At 26.4% G+C, this 17,664-nt stretch overlaps 1 protein-coding gene across 4 annotated transcripts in view; it reads right to left on the reverse strand.

Moving 5' to 3' along the window:
- The window catches only part of LOC132941597 (zwei Ig domain protein zig-8-like), a 295,382-nt gene that overhangs the window by 47,066 nt on the left and 230,652 nt on the right, over positions 1-17,664 (reverse strand). For all 4 annotated transcript variants that reach the window (XM_061009721.1, XM_061009720.1, XM_061009723.1 and 1 more), the window contains exon 3: positions 9,715-9,881. In XM_061009721.1, the coding sequence (XP_060865704.1) occupies positions 9,715-9,881 (167 nt within the window). The remainder of the gene's footprint in view (positions 1-9,714; positions 9,882-17,664) is intronic.

Here is a 17,664-nt window from a genome sequence, read left to right on the forward strand (position 1 = left end):
TGATGAACGTAATTTTCCAACGCAATTGCTGTAACTTAATAACCGCATTATTTCATCAATGCGATGATAAGTGTATGATACTAAGCACTACCAGCAGTAGTAGGCGTTATATTATCAAAATTTTAGCATAAAACTGGTCATAACATTTACTATTGTATGTTGTATAATACCTGATAATATTTTTCTATTTATTTACCAATGTAAATATTTGGTTGATATTGTATAATATCTCTAATTTATCCAATTCTATATTCCAATAAAATAAGGATATTTATTTCATACCTTGATATTTGTTCGTATTGTTTCAAAAATTTGTTGAAGCATTCAAAAAAAGACTTGCCTAATTAAAGTTATAAATGTTTTCAAACTTCAAAGTTAAGATATCCCTGGTAAGAAATTGAATAGTGTAATAATGACTCAAATGTGTAGTATATTTTACATGACTATAAATATAACCATGACATAGTTGTCAATTGAACTGCAAGATATCATTATCTCGATACAGACAATCAAATGTAGTAATTTCATATAAATTCAACTACAGATTTAATATATACATTATAATAAGTAAAATCAACAATATTATCATAAAGTAACATATTGATATTGGTATTTAGCCTCTGCAGATTAGTCTACAGATTTCCCAATTTAGAGCAATGACATAAATTTTTATTTATACCTTATAATGAATTCTCCAAAAGTCCAAGACATTTATAGTTTATTTTTAGGGACCAGTAAATTTAAAATTTAAAATAGTAAGTTTTTTAGAAATTTGTCTTTTAACCTGGGATGTTCAGTTTACATTATATTGATATGAAATAAAGATCCCCAAAGATGTAAGTCAAATAAAACTACATTGAAATCCCGTGCACGATTTTGTGTATAGTACTTTATAATAAGACTACGAATTTAAGTTTTTACGTATATGTAATAAAACACAGGAAACTGTAAACCAATTGAAGAAGTTATGGTTAGTTACGTAGATACGTAAATTTCTTAAATAATCGTTTCACATAATATAACTGTACTTTTAACATTTGTCTTTTGCTAATATAATACAAAAGTTTTCTGTCTAGTGCATTCTGAAGGTGAACATTGTATGAGTGGGTCTAATTAGTGAACATAAAAAAAACATTTTCATTGATTTGAAAACTTATTGTTGACCAATTTGGCGATTATTAGTAATATATCTGTAATATTATGAGAAGGTTACCGATATCAAGTCAATAATGCTCAATGAGAAAATATCTATTTCGTAATTTGTAATCAATATATCGCATAACATTAGGTAGACAAATTTTAAATGTATCGCGTAATATATATTACTGTTAACAAGGAAATTTGAAAACTGAAATTCATATCATAATATTTACCATGTTTACTTGCAACAATGTGCATATTTCTTTGTCAAAAAAATATTTTAATTTCCAAAATAAGAACTAAAAATCAATAAATTGTTCTTCACAATCAGTGTTAAATCCAGATAACAAAAAAAATATTAATTTAAAATAAATACAAGCAATAACATAATTCTCTATATAATAAAATAGCTAAATTAATTTTTTCACATATCAATAACAATAGGTAACTCAAAAATTCGTTTTAATATAACAAAATAAATTAAATAAGTATACTAATATTATAATATTATTATAGGTAATAGCAACTGTTTGCACCTACCTATTTAATTACGTAACTAATTAGCTATATTGGCTAATAACTAATAAAAGTAGGTATCTATGGGCATTATGTGGAAGTAAAATATTATATTATTATTTTATAGTCAATATTCTAAAATAAACGGTTTAGTACTAGTGCAGTAGTATTACCTAAGTACTTATAAATTATGAATCTGTTTGTGTAAATAATAATTTTCAGTTATATTAATCTGGATCAGAACTATAAGACTATACGCTTAAACTATAAGACCGTATGATAAGATGTTATCAAAAACCATAAACGTACTCACCACCATTCTTATTTTTTATTAAGAATTATTAAACAATATAATATTATATTATTATAGTTTATACATTATACAGGTACAATTATTATAATACAACGATATAATATAAATATAATAGAAAATATCCTAAGCCGACAAATCGTCGTCCGCTCAGAATCGTTTTTCATATAAAATGATAGTATGTCAGTGAATTTATTAAAATGTAACACCATTCATTACAGTGGCCCACTTGTAACCTACTGTACAGCTGAGTGACACCCACTTACTCGCTTTTTTTTAATGGTTTTTATATTTTATAGTAATTAGTAATAATTGGTTCATTAGTTTAATATTTTAATGAACTCGGAGCTCGATTGAGATTACTGCCTTGCACTCCGTAGGTACAAAACACTTTGCCTATTTTCTCGAATTTTCTAAGGACAGTTAAGCCAGATTGTAAAATATTCATTAAACGTACATTTCCACTTTGACATTAAAAAAAAAGAAAAAAATTTAATAACTAACAAATATTTTAAGAAAAGAAGACTTTACAAGCAGTGACTGTATCTCTTGTATCTCGTTTATGAATAAGGTCGCTGTACAGATAGTTGTTCATAGTGTTCATATACGTTACTGTATGTGTGTATTGTAGTAAGAATTTTCGATTAAACAATTCGATATAATATTAAAATAGTACCTAATATAGTTTATATTATAGTATATTGTCAGCAGCTACGTTATTTATTTCTAATAATGTTGTTCGAAGAAAGTAAAGAAATAAATGTGGATACAATATTGCAATGGTCAGACGATTTGTGGTGTCGGAAAAGCAATTCACACTGTGCACACGACATAATATCCCATGCGTATAGCTGATGATAAAATTGTTCGTCGGAAATCGACGCCCTTTCCTCGAAAACCTAGCTGATATACCTAGTACATTTCAAAGCTCGTGTAAAATATTGATTATTCCAGTGAAGACAAAAATCAAAACGTTTTGAATTTGGCGGAAACCAAAATATGTGAAGAAGACGACACTGTTATTTTTTGAAAACTTAAAACTAATAAAACAAATCAGCATAAGAACCTACCCTAATTTTAGGATTATGTACACACGACATAATACCACATGCGTATAGCTGACGATAAAATTGTTCGTCGGAAATCGACGCCCTTTCCTCGAAAACCTATAGTTGATATACCTAGTACATTTCAAAGCCTGTGTAAAATATTGATTATTCCAGTGAAGACAAAAATCAGAACGTTTTGAATTTGGCGGAAACCAAAATATGTGACACTGTTGAAAACTTAAAATTAATGAAACAAATCAGCATAAACACCTACCCTAGATTTAGGATTATGTGTTTTTAGCCACATAATGTTATAGTTCATTAATTTTTCAAGTTTCCAACAACATTTCGTTTAATTTTTATTAATATATTATTTTTGGGACAAAACTTCCTTACCGTGTGACCTCCTTTTTTCTGAAACCTATATATTTCAACGAGTTAAGAACAGCAGTGCAAAAATAAGTTGGCGGAAATTATTAGCATTTAAGTTATATCCTCACGAAGTTCACGATTTTCGGTGTTTAAGTTTAACGCATGCGTACAACGTTATATAGTTTACCGTGATTATAACAAATTTCAAGCGCTTGTTAACCGGGCCATGTCACTCACTCACTACGCTCGCTAGGACAGCTTAAAACAAAAACGTCCCACAATTTGCTATGCAACACCATATCAGGTAGGTCACGGAGTAAACAAATTTATTTTGGATTTGGTTGCACCTAGAAGCCGGACTGGGTCACTCGTTCACTCGGACAGCTTAAAACGAAAATATCCCTCGATTTGTTATGCAAAACCACCTCAAAGTCACCTGGTAAAACGTAAAATGGCTCTAACTTTTAAACCAAAAATGTCCGCAAATGTTTACAAACACTTTTGAAAAAAGCATGTAAAACACCCCTTTTCAAAAAAAAAATTAAAAATGATCGGTAAATAAAGAAGTTACCTATTTAGTATATTTATACTATATAATATTAACACATTTAATTGTATAAGTTATTTTAAATTGTTTTCGTTGATGGAATACCATATTAGTTGTTTAGAATGAACGAATGTGTGGCCCGTAAAATCGTAATATCTTGTTATTTGATGTACAGAACTTAATCTCTTTGACGCTCTCATATGCAATCTATGAAAGAAAGTTTTTGACGTGAGATATCGAGTTGTGAACATAACAGCTCATCTTTCCTGTAAGAACGAACACCTTTACAGGTAGTTAATAAATTTGTCAACGGGACAAAGTTTGGAGTTCATAATAATGTGGTTCTATTATGTTGGGACATCGGAGCATCATAATAAGTTTGAGTCTTATGTGAATTATCAAGGCAATGAATATTTTATGAGCCTTTCTACAGACTTGTCTATCAAAGTTTTCCAACTTTCTAGAGGTTATTAATTCAATATTGCGCACGCATTGGTAGAAAAAAAATACGATACTTCGATATTATTACATCGCGAGCTATATTAAAGTAAAACTTAAATAAGTAATGACTCATTCTGAGGTATTCTCATAATGGTTTTTTTCTAAATCAAAAAATAAAAGTTAAGGAGTTGTTCACTCATGAGGTTCGTGACATATTAATTAAATCCAATTTTTCATCCATTACTATTATTTTTTTATTTTATTATACTTTATTAATATTCAAAATTGTGAACATAACAATGATAATAGGTAGGTAACTACTTATTAAACATGCAGTTTCATAAAAAATACTTTTATCACATGAAAGAATATTTTCTAATTTTTTTTATTAATGTTAATCACTATTCGTCTGGATATTAAAATACCAGGATTTCCAATGTTTATTTATTGGTTCGTAAAAATTATTGAATTATACAAAAATAATGATTATTTAAATGATGATTTATTCTATTTATACAATTTTAAAAATTATACATATTAAAACAATATTTAATACATTTTCTCGCTCGATAATGACTATAAATATATTTTGTATTTTATCATAACAATCTTATTGATGTACCTAATACATTAGGGTCATAAATTAACGATTTATAAATGAAAAATGACGACTCATAAAATATTATTTAACCTTATATCATAATTGGGAATTTACAAAAACCATCACCAGATGTGTAAGATAAAACATGTACGTATTATATTATGTATATTTATAACGTTTCTGTTTTATAATATCGACCCATGCATAATTTATTTAAATTTCTGAAAAATAATATTTTGATAAACCATAATTGATTATTGATCATCCTTCAGATATTTAATACAAACCATTCTACATTTAGACGGGAGTGATTGATATACTGTTTTAAAACAAAAAATTCACAGAGCCCTCTGTAGTTTTGAACAAGAATATTTGTATTTAAATTATATTACACTTGCACTGACTAATATTTGATAAAATGTATAAGTTAAGTATACATTTTATGTAAGCTATTAAAAATGTATACCTATTAGGTTTTTCGTTATGCATAATTACCACATATTATTATTTTAATTATATTTCAAATACTTTTAAATATTATATTATATTATATTTTTTATTGATCTAAATAATATCGAAATCTATGGCTATTCGTTTTTAAGACTTATTTACACTGTTGTATTTAATAAATTACAATAATATAATATGATTAACTGAAATTAGGTTGTATAATATTGTTTCTTTTAAAAGTGTATGATGTTTTTATTTGGTAATAGGTCATGTTGTAGTGTTTCTCCTGTTTGTTGTGGTATGCGACGTTTTATCCTCTTATATTCATATTTCCGGCTATATGTTATGATGATAATAAACTTAACTGTGTAATCCACACCACATGATATGCTTGGGTGGATTGTTGATTCATGAAATAATTGTGTGATTTATAATTTAAATAATATCTCCTATATATATATATATATATATACATATATATATATATACATATATATTACTCTCAAAGTACACTGATCAGTAGTCATGTAAATACTTAGACATGATTATGAGTGGCTGTGATTTAGATTCTTAATAATACCAATGACACAATTAACAAATCAGTAATCACCAATAAATAATTTTATAAGTGAACGATTTGCGTTATTTTAATAACAATCAGTGAATAAAATCTCTGATAGTGTTACATATTATTATGAATGTTTTGACATAATATCGAAATAGGTAGGTACTTAAAATAATATATTAAGTAGTTAAACCTATTTAGATACATTAATAACCGTTAAGTTAATGTGATGTTTCATATATCTGTATATTGTATATCCTTATAATAATGTTATGCTATCATTAAATCATCTGAAAATCTGTTAGGTTAGTCATCTGTCAATCTCGGGAAATTATCCGATTTTAATTTATTGGCACACAACTTGTGTAAACTTAACTTCTTTTTCGCCAAGACAAATCTACCGGACACAACCCGTGTGACCCATAAAACCCTATCAGACACAAATCGTGTAACTTGAAAAAAATCGAAGGACACAGTTCCGAGTTTTGGATACAACTCGTTTGCTGCCAAATCGTCTTATAAGTTGGGTGTATTAATATAATTTATGAACACGAATCATTAGATTTGTAAGAACGATTTTTGTTAGTTGGGTACTCACTAGTTAAAATAATATTTCCAAATACAAAATATAAATAATACTGTTAAATATTGTTAATTCACACTGTATTTTTAGTACGATAACTTTTGGCAAAATTTCAGTTTGACAAGTAGCTGCATATTAATTTAAATAAAACAATCGAAACTTTGAACGCAGATCAACTCTATAAACTCTAACAAAAATAACGAACAGTAGTAAATTAATATAACCCATCACTGCTTGAACTAATTTTAATAATACAATTTCCAAGTAATACAGATATTCTTTTTATTTTGTTTCTGAATCGTGTATGTAATTTGCGATTTATTATTTTTTAGAATCAAATACTCGAATAGTATTTTGATTCCTCTAACTCTGGTAACAGGGATTGGAACCACCGCCAGTTATCTGCCATATCGATTGCGTTTAACCAGCGGCTGCATATACTGATTGAACTACCGTTTTGTCACTACGACGCCTTGAAAAACGACGATCGACTGGATTAGACGAATGATTGAAAATGGCGAAGTCGGTCAGGCATTAAAATATATCAACGACTACCTACAATGCAGTGACTGTAAATCTAAAGAGGATTTGGGACAAACATGTCAAACATTCAATATCATTTAACGTCAATATTTTCCATTACTTCATTTATTACTGATGAGTTGGTGAGAGATCGAATTTATAAAGTGTATTTATTAAAGAGTTGAAATCTATTTCCGTACAAATCTAAAACATTCTTAGAATGCTATCCTAAACGATGTTAAGCACAATAAAATATATCATCTTTTGTTTACAAATTATTTGACATTCAAATTTTAATTACTAAACGCAATTTATACATTTATTCATTAATATTCCCGAGTCCTAATTTCTAATAATAAAAACGCACCATAAAAATTCAAATGTGAAAGATAATATTATGAATGATTGTTGCTTCCAACAGAAAAAAATAGCGATGATTATAACATATTATTATTTGAAGTTTATTTATTCTATGTGGTTTTAACCAAACCCCAAGTTAGTTATTTGAAGAACAGAAATTAAATCAATACTGCCTGAGAATCCATCTGAGAACCCTGATCTTTACCAGAACCGTTAAACGCATACAAATTCCAAACCTCCAGTCCCTGCCCTAAACGTGATAAATAATTCGACAATCTAAAATAGCTAATGTTATTTGGTATCGAATACAATGTAGTGTAGTTTATTTTTACCCATACTCAATAAAAGCTATATGCATACCTATTATGAATTAATATCCATACAAACAAGTTTGTAATTTATATTAAACTAATGCATATTATTGATCGTGTTTTACAGTGAAGGTACTATCACTCAGAAACTAATCTACTGAACTCTATTAGATGTGAACAGATGATAATGTAAGCATGTTCTTATAATATATTTAATAAAACTTTCGGGCCTACACAAAAACCTGTTTGTTAGGGGTTTGAAACCTAAATAGGAAGTTATTGTTTTTTTTAGCGATATATTAAGCATGATGGTTTTATAGTGAAACTTTTATCTTTCATTTACGTAATACAATACTTTACACTTGACATAATTTATAATTAACTAGAAAATAATATGACAATGCAAACTAGGTACTATGTATAACATGATTTTTATTATTAATGATTCATTTTAAGCTATATGTATATTTATAATTTAGACGATTATTTTTTTTATAATTTAAATTATTTTTATACGCTCATGTCTAAACTAATCAAACAAAACATTCCTAACCTATAAATATATATGTAAACTAGCTGAATATCTAGGCTTCACTTTTGTGTTGTTTTTTTTTTTGTGGCAAATCCTATATAGTGTATACGCTATACAGCCATAAATAGCGTGTATTTCTGTTTTAGTATAGGTACCTCAGTTCACGGATAAATCGGCATCAATGTACCTTTCTGAAATACCTCGACAAGTAGCGGATTGGATATGGCACTTGGTATCTACATTTTTTTTTTAAGTAGTTTAAACTACATACTCTCTAAACTTTTCTGACATCTCTAAAAACAATTTCTGAAATTTTCGTCAAATTCAATTGAGTAGTTTTTGCGTTTATAAGCTACACACATTACATTACATTACATTACATTACATTACATTACACATACATTTGGTTTTAAGATATAGTTTCTCTATTCGAGGTCACACGCTCGCTAATTGTATGCATGCTCATACCTAATCAACTGCCCGAGTAACCAATGGAAGCCATTTATATATTTAAATACTAATTATTTATACTAATTTATAGTATTAATATTATAATCTGCAACAAATGGCAACCATTTATAAGTAATAAACATTTCAATTTCCACCGTTAATCTTAAGATCCCTGTTTGACCATCACTTTAAATGCGAATATCGAAAAATCCTTTCTTATTGCACATCCAGATCATTAGAGAAACCACTAGTTTCAAGTTCGTACGTTTTTTTTAATGCTCAGCTTAAAAATTCCAAAAATACAGTAACAGTTTTTTTTGGTGAACGTTAAAAATTTTAATTGTTGTTTAAACTTATTAAAAAAAAAAAAAACATTGCAAATTATTTTTCCGTCAAAAATTCATAACATTTTCAATTTTTACACCAATGCTCTATAAAAGTAATACAAGTATTCATACAATTTTTTTTGTTAATTTAAATATTTTATAAATACATAGATACAATTTTTATAAACGGTTCAAATTAAAATATGTGTGAAATTCGATATTTAAACGAAAAAATATATTTTTCCTATACAGAGATTTAAGTTATTTTGTTGGAAATAAAAATAAAATAACAATCGTAGATACTTGAAACTTTTACCAAGCCATATTTTTACATTCTATGAACTTTTTGAAATATTCAGACTAATTAAAATTTATTCATAATACCAAGAACCAACTCATACTATTTTAGAGTATATTCATATTTACTTATACGTTATATGTCTTGTTTTCATTCAAAAATTAGGTCAATCTACGAGAATAAATTAAATGAATAAACTTCTCCTTAGTACTAATTAATATAAAGACATAAGATCTTATTTTTAAATATTTGTAATACTTTGCACTTCCAAATTAAGGATGAATTGCGTTATCACTAAGTAATTGAGACTGAAATAAATATATCTTTAAATGTTTATTTACCGTTCTGTCGGATACATGTTTGACTCTGCAGTGGAGAATGGCAGTTTGTCCAACGACAGCTGTTACATTATGAGGTGAAATGTCGTCAAAGAGTGGTCTTTGTATAGGTGTTTCTTTTTGTGACATTGGTTGTATATTTTGTAGCGACGAGCTCGACTCCATTGAAACTAAAACAAAAATATAAAATTCCATTTTAGTTTAAATAGTTAGGTGAAAAATTCTGTTTTAATATTTTTTAAAGAGAAGATACACGTAGATAAAATAATGTTTTTAAATTTTTATCATTTTAGGTATGCATTTTAACTGATTTTTAAACAATTTTGTAGTATAATAAGCACTGTTTCTGATAACAATTGTTTTGTCACAACGTTGTATGAAATTTTGTTAAGTTCAAATTTACAGTTTTTATTTTTGAATTATTAAATATAAATAATATTTACTTCAACATTTTACAAAAACAAAGGTTATGATATTTTAAGACAAGTTTCATAATTTCACACATGATATTATTGAAACATTTTTTACAATATTTAGAATCGCCATATGTGTTTTATAAAAGTAGCACAATTTAAATAAATTATAAATTGTTATATAATCTTACATTAGAATATGCTTATAATAAACTAGTTATGGCTAAGTGTCAGAAAGTCTAATTTAAATAATCATATAATTTCATACCCATTATCTATATAAATATAAAAAAATAATAAAATTTGATTAAGCTTGCAGTTAAAGAGGTTCTTTTGTATATCATTCAATCATTTATAATTCGATAGTTAAGTGTGTTTGTCTATGATAGTATAATGTCTAACGTGTTATGTATAAAAAAATAATAGAATTCAAGAATTACTCTAATTACGATAGTCATAATAATATTTAGTCATTTGATTTGAGCAAACCGTTTTGGTCTTGAACCGTATTAAAAATAAAACATTTAAGTATTGTTTGAATAGTCGGTGGTGGTTGACTTTAATATGTGTTAAATCTCGCCATTTGCCAGAGGTGCCCCCCACAGATTGTGAAACACAGCCTAAATTGATTATAACTATCAAATGTAGCACGAGAAAACATGATTTGTATGATATAGTTTAATATAATATAATATAAGGAAATAAAGAATGCGAACGGGTACACAATTCGATAGGGTCAGAAACGTTAGTATGATCGCTTTGGATAGTTGTAATGTGCCACTGTGGTGAGCATAGACGACTGTTAGTATTTTAAATGTGTAGCCTTCTGAAAATATTAATTGGTGATACCTGCATTATACATCAAAATTAAATCAATAAATACATTATAATAATTATTATTCTAATGATCACTTTTTTTTAATTTGTATATTATTTTGATAAATCATATTATTATTCGAATGCTTCTGTTATTTTCAAAATATTCTTAATTTAAAAGTGAAGTACATTTACGTTGTGTTATATTATTATACTTATATTATGTTATTGAGTAGTCAATTTAAGAAAAATAGTTCGTTGTATAACTTCGATTTTTTTTTCCCCGGAAGACACGATCACATGACGATAAAGATAAACGGATTGAAATTATTACCGTTTTAATGCTGCTATTTGATTTCAAAGCTCTATACGCGAAATAGAAATGTACTCTGAAACCGTAAGACCACTTACTATTATCTTTATCCAGACCATGCATGTGGTATTTTAAAATAATGTAGATGGAAGAAAAGTTTATTTTTGGATTAGTATTTGAGAATGATACTTAATTGCAATAAAAGCCGTCTATTATAATATATATTATATTCATATACATTTTTTATCGTTCATAGAAACTTTCTCGACAAATTGTAAGGGTATTGTAAAATTTTTTTGGAATTATAGAAAACTAACTTATATTATGAAGATTATTTAGGTTTTCAGCGGCATTAGTTAACTATAAGAAAATACATAATTCAAAGTAGTTTTTACTGTTGCCATTCAAAATACAAACTTTACTGCATTACTATAAATCCATACCATATTTTACATACAAATCAAGGAAATATTATATTCTCTTACATTATTTTAACATTTTATAATAATTTTAGAAATCTTGATATATAAAGTACAACAAATCTAATCTATTTACATTTCAGTATACCTACCGTCCTGTAGTTTCCTGATCTAAATTAAACATTTTTTTTATTTATTATATTTAATTTCACTTTTCAAGAAATTCTATTGCCAAAGTGTTAATTTATTTTAATATAATGTGATCCTTTTATTGATAATAATATATTTTTTTATTTTACGATTTTGTCATGACTTTGTCCGGAGAGATTTCGGTGCTTGAGTGTTTGCAACTACTAAGTTTTGTTTCAATCAATCCACTTATTTCAGCTTAGACTTTACTATCGATCGGGAATCTAAATACGTCAGATTTTATTTTCTGATTTCTCTTATCACTTTGCACAGTATGGGTTGCTTAACGAAGCCGTCTGATTCTTACTCTTTTATGGTGCTGCTTATTCGAGGTAATTAGGTCATTTATCTTATATCTTTATTATGCCTTCTCCGCCTCACTACATTGAATACAAACCCGCATTTATGGTTAACTACTTTATTTTCAAAAGCATGCAGCTTTTGTTTGCTTGGTGATACCATTGTCTATATTTTGAAACTGAACATACGTAAACGTTGTATGGCTAAGCGTTATATACAATATAGTTTTTGTCTCATCATAACAATACCGATTTGATACCTACTTACAAAGTATCGTTTTTTACATATATTTTTAACTTTATATCTGTTTTACACAGAAAATGTTTGTAAGTACTATAACCAAATGTTTGTATTTATTTTTATTAATTTCAGTAAATTAAATTTTGTTTACTCATGATAATTTAATAAACAATTCAATTATATTTTTTTTTACTTAAATATTTAAATATATAGTAAATATAATATATTATTTTATATATTATAGTTTTTTCCACCCTGCTCGTGAAAATAAATTGTATGGTATGCTTATATTATTTTTATGATTTTATTGCTATCATTAAAATTAAAGGCCATGATAATAACATAATAGCGCGAGGGGGTGTTAAACATTTATTCATCGGGCATCGGCCTAATATCATCGGTTTTTTATGAAGACGGGAATAAACCAAAAGGATTAACAAGACTCTCCGACATAGGTCTACAAAGGTATTTGTCAAATGACAAAACGGACCTCAATTTTTCTTGCCCTTTTTTCAGAAAACACGATCCCAATTTTTCAAGACGTTTAACTCATTTGTTCCGCCGCCCATTTTTAATACGTTGGCCATTCGAACCATACTGACACAAATTTTTCTTGCTTTTTCCTTCTCCAGGTACTTTTCTCTTTTTTAGGGCTTTAATAAATGATGAGAAGGGAATGAAAAATCGACTGATAAAGATTGTGCAATGTTTTTGAAACAATGTTTACTGGTATAATTCATCGGAGTGTTCTACTTTATTTTCTCTCTGTAAGGAAGTATCTCAAATGGAAGACCCAAATTCCTCACTATAGTTTTTGTTTTACTTGACAAATATATATAACTGTTCATAAATATTTTGTCTCCATGCTGAGCTGATTGATAAATATATAATAACAATTGAATATCCAAAAAGAAAAACTTTTTGGCAAGTAGTAGTTAATTCGTTGATAAACAAACATTAATAATAATAATAATAATTTATTGCAACAAAACAAAACATAATTATACATAAACTAACAATGGAATACAATATTGCAGCAGCACCCCCCCCCCCCCCCCCCCCCCCCCCCCACCTACCTCCCACAACATAGTTTGTGCCAGAAGAGCGAGTTCTTATCACTTTAAGAACACGGAAACCTAAAAAAATAACAATTTTATGTTCATAGTAATAATATCCGATGTAATACCTATAATATTATAATAATATAATAAAATAAAATTTTTTTATTTTATTCATTTTTAACCTTTCTATAAATTTATTATCTTAGATAGTTCTAAGTATTTCAAATATGTTTCGAATAATTTTAAATTATTAAAATGATTAATAATAATATTTAACAAACGACATAAATCAAGACCGATATACAGACACTTTTTTGTCTAAAAACTTTATGACAATTCTGTAAACGTATAATATTATCATTCTCTTATATCTAGTATTACATTCATGATCTGGTACAGGAATTGAATATTTATGTTTATATAAATCTACTAGCACAACTAGATTATAATTAATCTTAAAATTCTTTAAATCGAGTTTCTATAAATTAAAATAGATCAAGTTTGCCTAGGAAAGCTTAATAAATATTTTATAGTATAATAGTTGTGATAAGATTATCAAGGTATCAAATGCATTGCAAGCAAGTGTATCTCAGAATTTTTAAAATTATTAATTTTAAGATAACTGAACATTTATTAACTAACTAACAGAAAACAACTCATTTTTGTTGGCACTTTTATTACTTAACTATATACATTATACTTATACCCCAATACTGTATTAAATTAAAATAATAATTAACAACCTTGTTAAAAACTTCAATAATTAAATAAATTACAACTTTCACCATTGTAATATAATATTTTAATATGATATGTATATTATGTATTACTGTACTTGGTACTGTAAATTATTATTATAATTTAAAAAAACCTCTCTGATGACTAAATAACAGTTCAATCCTACGAGATAGCAATCCAAACTCGTTTATTATTACTTTTATCAGTTCAATTTTATGAAGCTTAATAAACTCTTTATGAACAGTGAACACTCATCTTACATACACCATTTAGACGATTATTAACAATAGTATTTCTTGTCCAAGTCTTTACAAGTTCTCTATAGAACAAATAGTTACTTAAAGAGCTAAAGATAGTTTCGTTTGGTAAACTGGTGTAAAAAAATATTTTTTTTTATTATTGCGACTAATGTTTTTATTTCTACATTCATTATACCATACCATAACATGTAATTCAATTATTGACATTACTATTCTAAATAAAATACGTTGTCCAACTTCCCGAGGATGCTATCAGTTCACACCGTCTGTAATCTTGTCTAACTTTAACATAATACTTCTATAAAAATAAAAATATATTTAATAAAATATAATTTTATATAGATTTGGATACATTTGATGTTGTCACTCGCAATATTATTTTATAGTCATTAAAACTATTGACCTAAATTATTCAGTGGTGATAACTGTATGGATATAAGTATGATGGAGTAATTGCACAGAATTCCTCCCCTCCTAGTGGAAGACAATGATTACGAGTACATAAGGACCTACTTTTTAAACTCTAAATTCAGGTTTACTGTGAATTTTATGTTACATAGCTCGTCATTCAATTTTGCACAGAAACAAACAATTTAGGCAGATCGATCTTTTAAAACAAAAGAGCTGATTAAAATATTCAATAACAACATTGTATTAACAATAGCTCAAGGCGCGTCTATTCAAGGTAATAGTAATAATACTTCAAAGGTTTAAAACTAAATTTAAATGTTGGTATGTTAAAATCAGGAGTAAATAATAGGTACTAAAATGTAACAAACTGTAAAGTATTTTTTGTTTAGTCTCAATCTAATTATGTTCTGCGTATGATTATAATTCGTGTAATATTATAAACTATTATTACATTATTTTTTTAATGCATTTTTTTTTTAAACTTGCATTTATATTTTATAGGTACCGAGAAAAAAATATCAAATCTATTCTTGTTAAAAGTCTATTATTTTTTACGTTTATACGTTTTGTTAGAACTGTTAATAAAATAATAGTAATATTAATAAATCAAATTTATCACACACATAAAAACAACAAAGTTGAATAAAGATCTGTTTTTAATGTGTTAAAGGTAATTAAATACAACTATTATGAAAAAACACGAACTTCAAATTATGTACGAGTATACATAAACGAAATTGGTACGTAATTTAGATTTATTTTAATAGCTTTTCGGTGTCAACTACAGGGAATAATTGCATTTTTTATCAACTTTCTGATTACATTATTGAAATGTGCATAAATCATTTAGAAACCTGTATATTTGAATTTAACGATTTTTTTTTTATTTCAAGCTTTTAATTTTTCATAAAATTATGTATTTTAAATGAGACAATATTATAATAAATATTTACAATATACTATTTCGAATGAAAATATATCAATTATTTGTGAACAAAATATTTTCTAAATTGAAATAAAAATTAAATTTGATGATACATCTTAATGTACCACTTATCATCATAATATGTATTTAGGAAACTCAAAATGATTTGTTCATATACGATATAAATATAATAATATGATCTATGATATTTGGTTTTTCGAATATTATCCAAATTATTATATATAGTACAGGTATTTAATATTATTATTATTGAAGTTTGACTGTTGAACCAATGAGAAGATGACCGTCAGCCTATATATTACGAAGTACATATTTTTATGAGAAATGTATACTGCTATTTAAGTAATTTATTCATTAAGATATTTGTAATATTAGTAAAACTGTACCTTCCTCAATTTAATTATTTTTATAATTATAAATTTCAAATCCCCCCATTCAAAGTATTTTTGAATTAGATTCAAAAAAACAACTAACATCCTAACTCTTCATTAAAATACATAATTTCATCCAACTTTAAATTTTAAATGTCTATATACAAATTTGAGTTTATATATTTTTTAGTTCCAGTTTAAACTACTTATGAGATACCACTTAAATTGTAAAGCATTAGCTATAAAAATTGTACATTTTATATATTCTAAACTATAACATAAATTTCAAATTTTCGTGATTTTAACGAATATTGTTGAAGTTTATACTTTAAATGATTATAACAATAAATCGTGCAAAATATGTATCTTATATTTTTAAAGAGCTAAAATAAATGCTCATCAGTTTTTGCCCTGGCGAAAAATGCATTGCTGACATTTTTAGAAAAACATTTATAAATGTATATAACATTTTCAATGTATAAACAAATTTTGAAAATAGGTATTTTATCACCTTCTAGCTTAATTATATTATATTTATTTTATATTTAGAGATCATTATTTTTGATTTTTAATGGAAAGTATTTAGACACATTAAATCCAATTTGTAAGTTGTATAATATTTGTTTACGATGACAATCAACCTTAAATTAAATATGAAAAGTAATAAATAAAATCTCTTGCACTTTCAAAGTTTAAGAAATACTACTTTTAGTTATTTATTATGATAGTGCTTAAAACGAAGAATTGTATTTTCTATATTCACATTGAACTACAAGCAATACTTCACCAAATACATGACATTAGGTACGTGAACGGACTTTTGAAAATATTAAATACATATGATGTTACACCAATAACTTAATTACTTTTAACCAAAAAAAAAGATGATTCTGTATTTTTATAAGAAACGTCTAAAACTCAAAAGTAATAATATACATAATCTCTTTACATTTTCATTCCATGTTCAGCCAATATTAACTCTATTTTTAGAACCAGCATAATATTATATCGACTGTATTAAATAACCAATTAATTATTGAATTTTAATATTAAAATATTTTGTAGGTATAATGATATTATGTGCTGTTGAAATATGTAATAGATGAAAATTCAAAACTATTCATAGCGATCCACATTATTTACATTGATACGTTTCGTTTGAACTTTAACAAATGTCGTGATTTTATGATTTAAAACCTACCCAAAGGCAAATAAAATTACTGCTGATTACTATTTTTATTTTTGTATACTTTATAGGAGTAGTATTATTACGTCATTATAATTATTAAATATGCCAACTACACACTAATGTACCGAAATTGCCTATACACTACGCCGCCGCCAAACAAACTTTCTTCATAATACTCAAATCTGGTGACGTATTGTCTTTACACTTTATTAATATTATACAATTTGATTGATTCTAAAATTTTGATGTAAAAAGTGTATTGATTAAAATCAAATTGCTCTATATTT

The sequence above is a fragment of the Metopolophium dirhodum genome, chromosome 3, assembly GCF_019925205.1.
Source record: "Metopolophium dirhodum isolate CAU chromosome 3, ASM1992520v1, whole genome shotgun sequence".
Classification (NCBI taxonomy): domain Eukaryota; kingdom Metazoa; phylum Arthropoda; class Insecta; order Hemiptera; family Aphididae; genus Metopolophium; species Metopolophium dirhodum.